This window comes from Tachyglossus aculeatus, chromosome 23 (genome assembly GCF_015852505.1).
Source record: "Tachyglossus aculeatus isolate mTacAcu1 chromosome 23, mTacAcu1.pri, whole genome shotgun sequence".
Lineage (NCBI taxonomy): Eukaryota > Metazoa > Chordata > Mammalia > Monotremata > Tachyglossidae > Tachyglossus > Tachyglossus aculeatus.
The window spans coordinates 39,418,264-39,434,508 of NC_052088.1; the positions used below are offsets into that span (position 1 = coordinate 39,418,264).

At 45.3% G+C, this 16,245-nt stretch overlaps 1 protein-coding gene across 1 annotated transcript in view; it reads right to left on the minus strand.

Annotated features, from left to right (window-relative positions):
- LOC119944691 (regulator of G protein signaling 7 binding protein) overlaps positions 1 to 16,245 on the minus strand; it is a 75,970-nt gene that overhangs the window by 6,424 nt on the left and 53,301 nt on the right. Inside the window, exons 4-5 of the mRNA XM_038765768.1 lie at positions 8,023 to 8,173; positions 3,208 to 3,278 (exon numbers count right to left, since the gene is read on the minus strand). Of these exons, the coding sequence (XP_038621696.1) occupies positions 3,208 to 3,278; positions 8,023 to 8,173 (222 nt within the window). The remainder of the gene's footprint in view (positions 1 to 3,207; positions 3,279 to 8,022; positions 8,174 to 16,245) is intronic.

The following is a 16,245-nucleotide window of genomic DNA, read 5'->3' on the forward strand; positions in this document are numbered from 1 at the left end:
CTGTACTTCAGTTACCTCATCTGTAAAATGGGGATTAAAAGTGTGAGCCCCAGGTGGGACAACCTGATTACCCTGTAACTACCCCAGTGCATCATTATAATTATATATAATAATAATGATGGCATTTATTAAGCACTTACTATGTGCAAAGCACTGTTCTAAGCACTGGGGAGGTTACAAGGTGGTCCAGTTGTCCCACGGGGGGCTCACAGTCTTCATCCCCATTTTACAGATGAGGTAACTGAGGCACAGAGAAGTTAAGTGACTTGTCCAAAGTCACACAGCTGACAATTGGCAGAGCTGGGATTTGAACCCATGACCTCTGACTCCAAAGCCCGTGCTCTTTCCACTGAGCCACACTGCTAGTTATGTATAATTATATAATAATTATAATAAAATATTGGGTTATGTCCAACCTGATTTTCTTGTATCTATCCCAACACTTAGTACAGATCCTGACACATAGTAATTGCTTAACAAATATCATTTTAAAAAAATCCCTAAAGCAATTAGCTTCACTGGAACTTCTGGGAGCGATGCTTTTCCTGACAATAACTCAACCAATGAGAAGCATTGGCTTTAATCCTGTACATGAATGGAAAAAAACAACACTGCTCAATGTTCAAAAGGGAAAAAAAAACAGAGCTCAGATCGGGTGATTTAAAAAAAATTAAATACAAGAGCTTTAAGGTGGATAGGGGGTAGCATAGGGGATTAAATAAGGAATGCCAGTGGAAGGAAGAGATTTTTTTCCTGGATTTTAAGATTTAATTCCTCTGTGCAGACCAAGGAAGGACATTGCGCACTGAGAGCATTGAGAAGCCATTTTCTCTTCCCCGTTTTTTCTTCCTCTTCAATTCATTGCTTTACCTTGTACACTCTCTTCACGTGGCTGTTATTTGCATCAAACATTCAGTGACACACAGTGCAGCCACCTTAATTAACTTCCCTGGGCACTGCTTCTAATCCTGACTATAAAACTGGACAGACAAGACGATCTTGGCCTGGGGAACCACATTTACTCTCTGCCTTAAGTTCTTTCCCTTACTGAGCTTGGAAACTCCAAGACGTCGATCCTTTCTCCTTTGGGTGGCATGAAGGAAAGAGTTTCTACTTGGGAAAAGTCTTGATTTTCTTGGAAAAAAAGCCTAGTATAAAGCCCAAGGTCACTGACACTGCCTCTTTCATACAGCTTGCTACCATAGGTTCACAGAAGGCAAAATCTTTGTCGGTTGTATTTCCCTGGTTCAACACTCAACACATCACCAAGAGGAGGAGGGAGCATTCTGAATATTACCAAACAACTTTTCCAACAGCATTTCTTCAGCAACTACTGTGTGCAGACGCCTATACCCGCTACCTGTTCTAAATAACGAGCACTCTGTTCAAAGTGGCCTAATCGCATATTTGGGTTTCCCTTATTGTGTATCAAATTTTACCTCTGTGAGAAGAACTAAGATGTTCAGCGTGAACAAATTTAGAGGACACACCACGCAGGCAATATCGTATATATTGTTCCTGCACCCTCTTTGGGAGGCTCGTAGGAGTTTAAATTGTAACAATAATGATAATTCTTATATTTGTTAAGCACTTACTAGGTACCAAGCACTGTACTAAGCACCTAGTAGATACTAGATAATTAGGTCTGTTATGGGGCTCATGGTCTATGTAAGAGGGAGAACAAGTATTTATCCCTCAATTTGCAGATGAGGGAATTGAGGCACAGAGAAGTTAAGTGATTTGCCCAAGGTCACATAGTGGGGACTTGGTGGAGCGGATATTAGAAACCTGATCTTTTAACTTCTAGGCCCTACTCTTTCCACTAGGCCATGCTGCTTCCCCCAGGCTACTGCCTGGATATTCACTCAATCAATCAATCAATCGTATTTATTGAGCGCTTACTGTGTGCAGAGCACTGTACTAAGCGCTTGGGAAGTACAAATCGGCCACATATAGAGACGGTCCCTACCCAGCAGCGGGCTCACAGTCTAGAAGGGAAGTGAATGGCCTTTGCCACTGCATGACTTAAGAATAATAAATGTGATAATTTTTAAGCATTTGCTACATGCCAAACACTGTACTTCAACCAAAGAAAATCAAGAAATAAGATAATCTGGTCGGACCCAATCCCTGTCCCAAATGGGGCTCACAGTCAAATAGGAGGGAGAACAGGAATTGAAGAGAACAGGCTTGAAGAGAGAGAGCTCCCAGCCCCCATTCCTATTTCATTTCCCCTCACTCCCACTTCCATGCCATCCCAGGAAGGATGTTACCCCTGAGACTTCCCTTTCCCTCTTCCTTTCCCTCCCATGGCTTCTTATCAATCAACCCACTGGGAGTTATAAACATGGAGAAAAATCCCTGGAGTTAGGATTAGGGAAAGGTGTAGCCCACTGAACTTTTAGGGATCTGAACATTAGACAGAAGATTTGCCCACGAATGATTTTTTTGGCTTCTAGTTTTTGAGCTAAATACCTGGTAGACCCATTGGCATGCTGGAGGTGATCCAGGGGTCACCCTGATCCTTGGATGGTCTTTGGGGACCTTACACGGAGGTGACTGACCAGTCATATATCCCCCTGGACTTGGACCTCCTGTCCACTCTCCGTGCCAGCTGGTTAACCTCTCTGCAACAGCTGGTCCCTGACGCATCCTACCAACATCCAGTTCCACCATCTATCTCCCAGTTTGGCCTCCAATACCCTCCTCAAGGCCAGAGATGGCAAGGTTTAGAGAGGTCTTTCATATGCCATATTTACCTCCTCTGCCTTCTCTTTCCTCCTCCCCTCCTTACTCCAAACCTCCCCCTTGGGACTCCCTGGGTACCATTTCACCTCCCCGTGCAAACGCTCCTTTGTTGGTGTCTCGCCTTGGTGCCTTACTGCGACTTTACTGGCCAGTACATTGGCTCCTGTGGCCCTGCTCCTGACTGCCTTCTGATCTTCAATATTTCTCCCGTTCAAATGACGTCTGAGAACTGAGTGCATCATCCCAAACTTATGTATTCCAGGAGGAAAAGAAGTTTGAATCAGTACGCACTAGGTAGCTGTAGAAAGCTTGCTTTATTCTCTCAAACCTGCCAACTTGGAGGTAGTAACATTAACCATGCCTCCCACGCCCACTCTCAGAAAAAAGCAACACACATTCCCAGAGGAAGTCAAGCTGTAAATGAATTTGTTTCCAAGAGGGAGAAGTGACAAGACTCACCTTGATTTTTCAATGGTAAAGGCATAGTCTCCCTGAGTTTGCTTAAAAGGTTTTTCATTTCTCGCATATCTCTGTAAAAACAACAAATTCATTGCTAGATTAATCAGGAGTGAACATTACACATGACCTGATTTTGTTTTTGATGTGATGACAGAGGAATACTTAAGTAGTGGCTGAAAGAGTGTGGCCTAGTAGATGCAGACTGATCCTCGGAGTCAGAAGGACCTGGGTTCTAATCCTCGCTCTGCCAATTGCTTGCTATGTAACCTGGGGAAGTCACTTCACTTCTCTGGGTGTCAGTTTCCTCACTTGTAAAATGGGGATACCTGTTCTCCCTCCCACTTGGACTGTGAGCCCCATGAAGGACAGGGACTGTGTCCAACTGAATTAATTTGTGCATACCCCAGCACTTAGAACAGAGTTTGACACATAGTAAGTACTTAACCAATATCATAAAATTTTTTTTTTTTAAAAGGAGGAGGAAGTAGCTGGAGGAAGAGGAATAGTAGGGCTAATAGTGTTTATAAGGTGCTTATTGTGTGCAGAACAATGTACTAACTAGTACAGTAGAGAAGCAGCGTGACTCAGTGGAAAGAGCACGGGCTTGGGAGTCAGAGGTCATGGGTTCTAATTCCAGCTCCGCCACTTGTCAGCTGTGTGACTTTGGGCAAGTCACTTAACTTCTTTGCATCTCAGGTCCTTCATCTGTAAAATGGGGATTAAGACTGTGAGCCCCACATGGGCCAACCTGATTACCTTATTCATTCATTCAATCGTATTTATTGAGCACTTACTGTGTGCAGAGCACTGTACTAAGCACTGGGAAGTACAAGTTGGCAACATATAGAGATGGTCCCTACCCAACAGCAGGCTCACAGTCTAGAAGGGGGAGACAGACAACAAAACAAAACATATTAACAAAATAAAATAGAGTAGTAAATATGTACAAGTAAAATAAATAGAGTAATATATCTGTACAAACATATATACAGGTGCTGCGGGGAGGGGAGGGAGGTGGGGGGGTGATGGGGAGGGAGAGGAGGGGGAAAGGAAGGAGGAGGCTCAGTCTGGGAAGGCCTCCTGGAGGAGGTGAGCTCTCAGTAGGGATTTGAAGGGAGGAAGAGAGCTAGCTTGGTAGATGTGCGGAGGGAGGGCATTCCAGGCCAGGGGGAGGATGTGGGCCAGGGATCGACAGCGGGACAGGCGAGAACGAGGCACAGTGAGGAGGTTAGTGGCAGCAGAGGAGTGGAGGGTGCGGGCTGGGCTGTAGAAGGAGAGAAGGGAGGTGAGGTAGGAGGGGGTGAGGGGATGGACAGCCTTGAAGCCGAAAGTGAGGAGTTTTTGCCTGATGCGTAGGTTAATTGGTAGCCACTGGAGATTTTTGAGGAGGGGAGTAACATGCCCAGAGCGTTTCTGCACAAAGATGATCCAGGCAGCAGCGTGAAGTATAGATTGAAGTGGGAAGAGACAGGAGGATGGGAGATCAGAGAGGAGGCTGATGTACTAATCCAGTCGGGATAGGATGAGAGATTGAACCAGCAGGGTAGCGGTTTGGATAGAGAGGAAAGGGCGGATCTCGGCGATGTTGCGGAGGTGAGACCAGCAGGTTTTGGTGACGGCTTGGATGTGAGGGGTGAACGAGAGAGCGGAGTCAAGGATGACACCAAGGTTGCGGGCTTGTGAGACGGGAAGGATGGTAGTGCCGTCAACAGTGATAGGAAAGTCAGGGAGAGGGCAGGGTTTGGGAGGGAAGACAAGGAGTTCAGTCTTGGACATATTGAGTTTTAGATGACCTTATGTCCCCCCAGTGCTTAGAACAGTTCTTGGCACATAATAAGAGCTTAATAAAATGACATTATTATTACTAAGTGATGGGAAATAATTCACAGGTAGGAATTAGACACTTGTGTATTACTAGCAGGATTCAGGGCTTTAGGAGAGCAGGTGTCAGCGTTTAAACACAGGAATGCTGCTTCTGCATTCTTGAGAGATGGCCAGAGTTGGATTAACTATGGATTAGATTGGGCCACTTTTAGGAAAGATAAACAGACACAGTCCTGACAGCTACACCGAACTACCCGGTGTTTCAGTGAGCAGGGTTTCACAGAGGGGCCATCAGACATGCCATCAAGGGCGAGGACTTACTCTCTCTTCCTTCAAAGCCTAACTGAAGGCCCATCTCCTCCAAGAGGCCCTCCCTGACTAAGCCCTCCTTTCCTCTTCTCCCACTCCCCTCTGTGTCGCCCTGCCTTGCTCCCTTTGTTTATTCCCCCTCCCAGCCCCACGGCACTTGTGAACATATCTGTAATTGATTTATTTCTATTAATGTCTGTCTCCCCCTCTAGACTCTAAGCTCACGGTGGAATGGGTCTGTTTATTGTGGTAGTGTACTCTCCCAAGTGCTTAGTACAGTGCTCTGCACACAGTAAGCACACAATAAATATGATTGAATGACTGAGTGAATGGAGTGGTGTGGCAATGCTCCTATAATCATCACTATTTATTGAGTGCCTGTGGGCAGACTGCCTTGCTGGGCACTTACTCTGTGCCCACCGCTGTACTAGCCTCTCAGGAACATTCACTAGAAGCCAAAGACACAGTCCCTGCCCTCAAAAAGCTTGTAATTCTAGTGGAGGAGAGGAGCCACGGACCATGTGTTTGCAGGACATGTTGTGGGATAGGCTAAAGTTGTCACCCGCTTCAAGGACTTGGAGGCTCTCCCACCATGACTATTCACTGGCTCATCCCAAACTCGTTCATTCATTTACTCATTCAATCGTATTTATTGAGCACTTGCTGTGTGCAAAGCATTGTACTAAGGACTTAGCACTGTACTAAGTGCTTGCACTGTACTAAGCACTTAGTACTCAGTGAAAGGGCCCTTGATGCAGGGTGTATAAAGCACAGGGATGGAAGGGATTTTGAGGCTCTTGAAGGCAAAGGCTCCATCTTTACCATACTTCTCTCAGCACCTACTCTGTTCAGCCATCTGCACACATTGGGCAGTTGATAAACACCACCAAGTGACCAGTTAGTTTTCAATTTAAGGGACAGGTTAGGTCAGGAAGCCAAGAAAAACTGAGGGAAATACTGCAGCGAAGGCCTGGATCCCTTCCTTCTCCCTTCTGGAGGTCTGGATCCAGTCAGTAGTGACCTCAGGGAAGCACCTTAGGGGGGCCATTTAATAATAATAACTGGTATTTGTTCAGTGCTTATGAGGTGCCAAGCTGTGTACTAAGCACTGAGGTCCTACATGGGGCTCACAGTCTAAGTAGGAGGGAGAACAAGTACTGAATACCCATTTTGCAGATGAGGGAACTGAGGCACAGAGAGGTTAAGTGGCTTGCCCAAGGTGACACAGCCACTAAAGCAGTGGTTAAAACACCTAAAGACGTTCAACTCCACGGGTTAACTTTTCAACTTCTATTTAAAAAGGCACGCCTATCTACCAAGTAGTTGTTTTAAGGCAATTCTCTGTGCCTCAATTCCCTCATCTACAAAATGGGGATTAAAACTTTGAGCCCTATGTGGGACAGGGACTGTGTCCAACCCAATTACCTTGTATTTACCCCAGCACTTTGTACAGTGCCTGGTACATGGTAAGTGCTTAACAAATTCCGTAATTATTATTATTACTATTACTAAAGCAGGCCAAATTGCCTTCTGGATCTTTATTGTGGTTTTCAGGAACATCTGTCAAGACTAAAGGAGAGATCTTCTGTTTTTCAAATTAAGTAAAACTATTTCCTGTCATTTGTCTATTGTATTATCGAATTGTGCCACACAACTGGGGTCATAATTAGTGAGTTCCTATGTTCATACAAGCCCAGCACATAATTACTGCATGTGCCGATTTTCTATAAACATAAGACTTTGGTAATGAGCTTTAGAATTAGATTCCAATTTGAAAGTAGGGGCACGATGAATGGAAATGCCATTATGAGTTATATTTGTGAAAGTACAAAAAGGTTCTGAGGACTCAACCCCACACACACTCTGTCCCTCTCTGCTCACCGGAATGGTCCTGTATTCACTCAACCATTCTGTGCTCAGGGTAGGGATATTAGAAGCTAACGACAGGGATGTTAAGGGGAAGGGTAATTAACAAGTGTTTAATTTCTCTACAGTAGAACGGCAATTTAAGCATGTTAATGAGACGGATAGTATATTACATGCTATTATCTCTGCCTTTTTTCCCAACTGGAATGAAATCATAGAGCTCTGCTCTCTGCAGAGTACAAGCCTCACTTTGGGAAGATATGTTAGAAATACAGCAGCACACCAGAAGGCCAGGAGCATGATATCATGTGAACTCCACTGCACCAAAAGGTCACTACGAACCAGTCATTCAATTGTACTTATTGAGCACTTACTGTGAGCAGAGCACAGCCTGGGAGAGTCCAGTACTGCAGAGTTGATACACACGTTCCCCGCCCACAACAAGCTTACTGCTAAGAGTTCCTAAAGAATGAATGCCCTGTCCTATGTGCCTTAATTTACTAGCAGAGAGTAGAGAGAGCGTGGTATATTCTGCAGATTGGGAGGTCTTCAATCACCCCCAAAACTTGATTTCTGCTCTTTGGAATACAATATGGGGCAAAAGAGAAGCAGTGTGGCTTAGTGGATAGAGCTTGGGCCTTGGAGTCAGAAGGAACTGGGATTCTGAGCTTGCTGAGTGACTGAAGAGTTGTCCATCTTGCTTTCCTTCTGTGGCCATTTCCACCGGAATACAAGTATCTCAGACCCAAGAGCCCAGAGTGTCTGAGATCCAAATCACGTCCTGAATTCAGGATTGCCCTTTCAAGACCACCGTACCTTTCCGTGTTTTCAATATCTGTGGAAACCTGCCAAGAATGATATTGGAGATCCACTGGTGATGATGATGTATCTTCTAATATAGGTACTTCAGAACTCTCTTCGGCTTTACAGTCAGTGCTCTTGGGTAGTAGCCCACCAGCTTCCTTTCCTAGAGAGGGAACAGGAAGGTAAAATCAAACGTACGTGAGTTTTCATCCATACATGCACTAATTTTCATCCATACATCCCTGGCAGATAAGCTCCTCGAAGAAAGGGGTCATGACTACCAACTCTGTGGTACTCTCCCAAGCGTTTAGAACAGTGCTCTCCACAAAGTAGGCACTCGACAAATGCTGACTGACTGATCGAAAGCGCTGACTATGTGCCAAGCACTGTCTAAGCAATGGGTTAGATACAAGGTTATCAGGTTGTCCCACGTGGGGCTCACAGTCTTAGTCCCCATTTTACAGATGAGGTAACTGAGGCACAGAGAAGTTAAGTGACTTGCCCAAGGTCACACAGCAGACAAGTGGTGGAGCCGGGTTTAGAACCCACGTCCTCTGATTCCCAAGCCCATGCTCTTTCCACTGAGTCATGCTGCTTCCATATAACATAAGCTCTTATTATTCATTTATTCAATCATTCAGTCGTATTTATTGAGCGCTTACTGTGTGCACAGCACCGTATTAAGCGCTTGGAAAGTACAATTTGGCAACAAATTGAGACAATCCCTACCCAACAATGGGTCACAGTCTATTTCTTCTACTACTACTACTACTACTATTATTACTACTAATAACGATCTTTGCTAAGCACTTACTAAGTCATCATCATCATCATCATCAATCGTATTTATTAAGCGCTTACTGTGTGCAGAGCACTGTACTAAGCGCTTGGGAAGTACAAGTTGGCAACATATAGAGACAGTCCCTACCCAGCAGTGGGCTCACAGTCTAAGTGTCAAGTATTACGCTAAGCCCTGGGATAGGTGCAGTCAACTCAGACATAGTCTCTCTAGCACATAGGTCTCATAGTCTGAGTAGGAGGAAGAAGAAGTATTTAATCCCTGCTTTACAGATGAGGAAACTGAGGCACAGAGAAGTAAAGTGACTTGCCCGAGGTCAGACAGCAGGCAAGTATGGATCTGAGGTTAACTCCCAAATCTTCTGATTCCTAGGCCCATGTTCTTTCCACAAGAACAGATTGGTTCTCTTTTGAGCAATGCTATTTTGAAGTCAGAAGCAAGCTCCAGTCCGGTATTGTTTCTGACAGTGGCGCCACGTTCCTTAGAGGAACTATATGATGGGCACCTTCCTTTGTTAGTTAGCAAGGGGCAGTCTAACATTTTAGCCTGGTCTACTGGAGAAAGCTTGGATCGAGAAGCCAGGAGATCTGGGTTTTAGTCCCAGCTCTAGTATTGCTCTATTGAGTGACCTTGGGCTAATCCAGCTCCCTGGCCTTCCCTTTATGATTCTGTGAGCTTAATGATGCTTCTTTGCTTCCATTTTTCCAGAGTGAAGAATCCTAACTCTCTGGCCTGTCTGCTTTCGGAAGTTTCTCCCAACCTCGGTTATCCCGATTGCTCTTCTCTCTTCTTTCTTCAGATCTATTGGAGAAACAGCGTGACTCTAGACTCTTCTAGGCTGTGAACCCGTTGTTGGGTAGGGACCGTCTCTATATGTTGCCAACTTGTACTTCCCAAGCGCTTAGTAATAATAATAATGATGGCATTTATTAAGCACTTATGATGTGCAAAGCAGTGTTCTAAGCACTGGGGGGATACAAGGTGATCAGGTTGTCCCACGGGGTGCTCACAGTCAACCCCCATTTTACAGATGAGGTAACTGAGGCCAGAGAAGTTAAGTGACTTGCTCAAGGTCACACAGCTGACAATTGGCGGAGCCGGGATTTGAACCCACGACCACTGACTCCAAAGCCCATGCTCTTTCCACTGAGCCACGCTGCTTCTCTTAGTACAGTGCTCTGCACACAGTAAATACTCAATAAATACGACTGAATGAATGAATGACTCAGTGGAAAGAGCCCGGGCTTGGGAGTCTCATCCCGACTCTGCCACTTGTCAGCTGTTTTGGGCAAGTCACTTCACTTCTCTGGGCCTCAGTTACCTCATCTGTAAAATGGGGATTAAGACTGTGAGCCCCACGTGGGACAACCTGATCACCTTGTATCCCCCCAGCGCTTAGAACAGTTCTTCTCACATAGTAAGCGCTTAACAAATACCATCATTATGATCTATTCTGCCCTCCCTGAGGTAGATTAATTCAAACCTTACATAGGAAGTCCATGTGCTCATGGACCATACATGATGTAGGCACTCCCTGTTGTAGTGCTGAAAGAGGCTGGTGAGAACTGCTTTCTCACCCTGCCTTGAGGTAGCAAACCTTCATGAACAAATGGGTTCTTCATCTTGAAGAAGGGGAACTGTAGAGTTCTAAATCTTTCCCATTGAGAAAAAAGAGATCCTTGAGGCTGGGGCGGGGGCGGAGATGTTTTTCGGTTGAATAGCCATGGAGTGGGTCGAGATTATTTCTGTGAGCTCCCACCAGGTGCCTGAAGCAAATTCCAGCCCCTCCAGTGGCAGGGGAAGAGGAAGGGATGGGAGAAAACCGGTGACTGAGGCTGGTGGTTCGTAACATGACGGTGGAGCTAAGTTACAAAAATCAGGTCAGAGATTAGAATTGAGGATCCTTCTGTGTTTACTTTATGCCCACCAGTTCTAGCGGGGATGCCGCCTTGGGAATTGCTTGTCTGATTATCTGGAACGCGAGCACATTGAAGTTAATTGAGTACTGATTCCGCCCCTAATAAGCATTTCAGGCTTATAGGACTCTGGCCTTTTGAAAGGATTTGTGTCTTGTCTCCTGGCACACGGAGCAAAGCAGATACCTCCCCCTTTTAGACTGTGAGCCCACTGTTGGGTAGGGACTGTCTCTATATGATGCCAATTTGTACTTCCCAAGCGCTTAGTACAGTGCTCTGCACATAGTAAGCGCTCAATAAATACGATTGATGATGATGATGATGATGATGATGATACCTACCACCTAATACAGCCCGCTGACTGGGAGATGTGTCTATGAAGGTAAGCGTCTTTGCACACTTTGTCCCTAAAAACCCAGTAATGCCTTTTGCTGTTTGGGTGAGCGCTGCTCGGACATCAATAGTTAAGAGGGGCAAGGTATGTCCTATGATTAATAGGACCCTCCACCACCAGCCATGGTATTTATTGGGCGCTCACTAGGGGCAGAGCACTGTACTAACCATTTGAGAAAGAACAATACAACAGAGTTGGTAGACACGTCTCCTGCCCACAGTGTGCTTACAGTTTAGAGGGGAGAGACAGAAATAAATGTAAATCAATTTATAGTACAGAATTTATAGATATGTACATAAATTCTGTGGGGTTGAGGGTGGGGCAAATATCAAATGCCCAAAGGTCACAGATCCCAATGCACAAATGATACCGGAGGGAGAGGGAGATGGGGAAAAGGGCTTTCTCGGGGAAGGTCCTCTTAGGGGAGTTGAGAAGCAGCGTGGCTCAGTGGAAAGAGCCCGGTCTTAGGAGTCAGAGGTTAAGGGTTCAAATCCCGGCTCCGCCAATTGTCAGCTATGTGACTTTGGGCAAGTCACTTCACTTCTCTGTGCCTCAGTGACGTCATCTGTAAAATGGGGATTAAGACTGTGGGCCCCCCGTGGGACAACCTGATCACCTTGTAACCTCCCCAGCGCTTAGAACAGTGCTTTGCACATAGTAAGCGCTTAACAAATACCATCATCATTCTTATTCTTATTCTTATTGTGACCTCCATTACGCCTTGAAGGCGAGGAGACTGGTAGTCTGGAATATATAGCGGGGGAGGGAGTTCCAGGACAGAAGGAGGATGTTGGAAAAGGATCACCGGTGAGATAGATGAGATCAGGGCACAGTGAACGCGTTGACGCTAGAAGAACAAAGTGCGTAGGCTGGACTGTAGTAGGCCAAGAAAGCAGCATGGCTTAGTGAATAGAGCACAGGATTGGGAGTCAGAGGGACCTGAGTTCTAATCCCGGCTCTGCTACGTGTCTGCTGTGTCACTTTGGGCAAGTCATTTCACTTTTCTGAGCCTCGGTTACCTCATCTGTAAAATGGGAATTAAGAGTGTGAGCCCCATGTGGGACAGGGACTGTGCCCAACCCGATTAACTTGTATCTTCCCCAGAGCTCAGTACAGTGCTTGGCATATAGTCAGTGCTTAATAAATACCATAATTATTAACAGGGAGATAAGGTACGAGGGGGCAAGCTGATTGAGGGCTTTAAAGCCAATGGTAAGGAATTTCTATTTGATGGAGAGAAGCAGTATGGCTCAGTGGAAAGAGCCTGGGCTTTGGAGTCAGAGGTCGTGGGTTCAAATCCCAGCTCTGCCACTTGTCAGCTGTGTCACTTTGGGCAAGTCATTTAACTTCTCTGGGTCTCAGTTACCTCATCTGTAAAATGGGAATGAAGACTGTGAGCCCCCCGTGGGACAACCTGATCACCTTGTAACCTCCCCAGTGCTTAGAACAGTGCTTGGCACGTAGTAAGCGCTTAATAAATGTTATTATTATTATTACTATTATTATTATTATTATTATTATTATTGAGAGGTGAATGGGTAGCCATGGGAGGTTCTTGAGGAGAAGGAGGCTGAATTGTGTTTGCAGCAGTGGTATCTCTTGTGTCACCTGGTCCCCCTTTTCTCAGCTGCTCCACCATGAGATGGCTGGTGGGGAAAATGGGCACGTCTGGGGTCATGGGACAGAATAGCTCTGAGGTCTCAACAGCAATAGACAGTACCGTGCCCTCTTCCCTTTGGTAAGCCTTCACTGAACACGTACAAGGCGAGGTTGACTATGTGAAACATTGAATTCCCATATGCGTATTAGCCGCTAAACAAAAAAAAAACAACCTTGACTGAGAGGTGAGAAATCAGAAACAAGTACTGCTGCTTGTACAAATTGTTGTTTTTAACTGAATTTGCCCTGTTCTGATAATTCCTTGAATTTGTATAGCACTTTATTTCATCAAAGTGCTTTCACACCACATCTCTTTTTAATAATAATAATGATGATGGTATTTGTTAAGCGTTTACTATGTGCCAAGTACTGTTCTAAGCACTGGGGGAGATACGAGGTAAGCAGGTACGTGGGGCTCAGAGCCTTACTTCTCATTTTACAGATGAGGTAACTGAGGCCCAGAGAAGTTAAGTGACTTGCCCAGAGTCACACAGCTGACAAGTGATGGAGCCGGGATTAGAACCCATGATCTCTGACTCCCAAGCCTATGAGCCCCGCTGCTTCTGTCCTCACGCCATCTCTGGGAGGTAGGTTGGGAGAAGCAAGGATTATTATGTCCATTTAACAAGGAAACTGAGGCCCAAAGAAGTGGAGTAACTTGCCCACGGACACACCTAGGCTAGTGGTAGTTACCAATCAGCTCTCCCCCTTCTATCTAACTTCGCTCATCTCCTACTACAAACCAGCCTGCACACTTCATTCCTCTAACATCAACCCGTGAACTACACTTCAATTTCGTCTCTCTCATCTTCAACCCCTCACTCGTGCCCTCCATCCAGTCTGGAACTCCTCCCTCCTTCATACCCAACAGACCACCACTCTCCCCACCTTCAAAACCCTCCTAAAATCATATCTCCTCCAAGAAGCCTTTCTTGACTATCTTATCTCCCCACCCTTTTCGCCCTCCCCTCTCTATCGCCAATGCGCTTAGTTCTTTACCCCTTTAGCACTTTGATTCTCTCCCCACCCCCAGCCCCACAGCACTTACGTTCACATCCATATATTCTAACACTTCCCCTATCTGTAATTTACTTGAACGTCAAACTTCTCGACTAGACTGCAAAATCCTTGAGGGCAGGGATCATGCCTACAAACTCTGTGGTTATTGAATTCGCCCAAGCTTTTAACACACTGCTCTACACTCAGTAAGTACACAATACATATCTATGATTGATTGATTTGTTGATTTTATTGAAGCCTAGACTTCTTACTCCCAGGGCTATGATTCTTCTGCTGCCTCATACTATTATCTCTTTCTCTGTCTGTCTGTCCCCTTTCCCTTTTAGACTTTGGGAGCTCCCTGTGGCCCAAGGACAGTGATTTGGTCCAAAGTTTTTGGACTTTTCCCCAGTATATGTACAATGCTCTGCGTAAATTAAGGGCTTAATAAATGCAAAAAATTATAGTGAAATGTGAAACCTACGCACAATCTTTGCCAGTGGGCTGTTTAGAATCTAGAGACTCGTCACTGCATCCTTTTATACTGAAGTCTTTTACCTCTATTCCATGTGATCCTGGTGATGGTGGTCTACGCATATCATTACGCATACGAAGGAGCCCCCTTCTTCCTCTCCCCCTCCTCCCCCAGCCTTACCTCCTTCCCCTCCCCACAGCACCTGCATATATGTATATATGTTTGTCCGTATTTATTACTCTATTTATTTATTTTATTGGTACATATTTATTCTATTTATTTTATTTTGTTAATATGTTTTGTTTTGTTGTCTGTCTCCCCCTACTAGACTGTGAGCCCGCTGTTGGGTAGGGACCGTCTCTATATGTTGCCAACTTGGACTTCCCAAGCGCTTAGTACAGTGCTCTGCACACAGTAAGTGCTCAATAAATACGATTGAATGAATGACTATCATTTACGTGGTTTTTACATGGTTTCCAGAGCCCTATCTTCTTACTAATGACTTTATCCTGAGAGAGAGACACAGTACCACCACTTCCCTTGGCCATGCAATGGGCCTTGAAAAATTGGGTTTCATTCTTTTGCTGCTTCCATTTTCCTCAGTAGCAGGAAACACCCCTTGAAGTCAAAATGACTCATGAATAATGTGAAAGGTTTTCCTATCCAACCACTTTTCATTCTAAACATAGAAATTTGACCTTACCAAGTAAAATACCAGTTTACAATCACATTACAAATAAGTGACTACAAACAAGGAAAACAGTTGCCATCTGCCGCCTTCTTTCAAACCTCTTTACCTAATGTGACCCAAATGATCTTGCCCAACTCCCTTTTCTCTAGTGTCCTTGTGCTGGCAGGCAAGAAATAAAATAGTTTTTCTTCATTTCCTTAGTGGCATCTTGGGCCTGTGAAATATAAAAGGCTTCCAGAGAGATTACGAGCCCTTGGATGTACTGCTCTGCCAAAATCACTAAAGGCAGAAAAAGGACATCATGGTACCGATCAATCAATGATATTTATTGAGCACTTATTGTGTGCAGAACACTATACTAAGTGCTTGAGAGAGTACAGTGCAACAGAGTTGGTAGACACGTTTCCTGCCCATGGCGAGTTTATGGTCTAACGAGAGCATCTACCAATGCTCTCATTAAGAGCTCCGGCTCATTATTACTTACTCAGCTGGTAAAGATAATAATAATAATTATGGTGTTTGTTAAGTGCTTACTATGAGCCAGGCATTGGGGTGGATACAAGCAAACTGGGTTGGACACAGTCCCTGTCCCACGTAGGGCTCGCAATCTCAATCCCCATTTTACAGATGAGGTAACTGAGGCACAGAGAAGTGAAGTGATTTGCCCAAGGTCACACAGCAGATAAGTGGCAGAGCCGGGATTAGAACCCATGACCTTCCCACTCCCAGATTTGTGCTCTATTCGCTACGTCATGCTGGTTGGAGTCCCAAATTTTCATCTCTAAGTCTCCTCAAATGGAGTCTCCTTGAAATGTTGGCAGAGCCAGCAAGAAGCAAGAAAGGCTGAATTGGTTGAACCTGCCCAGCCTCTAATGGAGAGGCTAATGAGTTGGGAAATGGCAACGGGAGGGGTCTGGGCAATCTACCAAGTAAATCATCTCCCCGAAAAAAGAATAACAATCCTTGGGACTTGGATCATACCTTCACTGTCTCAAAGTGCTTTTCACAACGATTGCCCTGTTTTATCTTCCCAGCATTCCTGGGAGGTAGAGCGAGGTGGGGAGCCTTCTCCCCATTTTATAGATAAGGGCACCGAGGCCCAGAGAGGTTAAGGGGATTTGCCAGAGGCCCCTCAGTGGGCCAGGGGCAGACCTGAGGTAATAATAATAATGGTATTTGTTAAGCACTTACTATGTGCAAAGCACTGTTCTAAGCACTGGGAGGTTACAAGGTGATCAGGATGTCCCACGTGGGGCTCACAGTCTTAATCCCCATTTTACAGATGAGGGAACTGAGGCACAG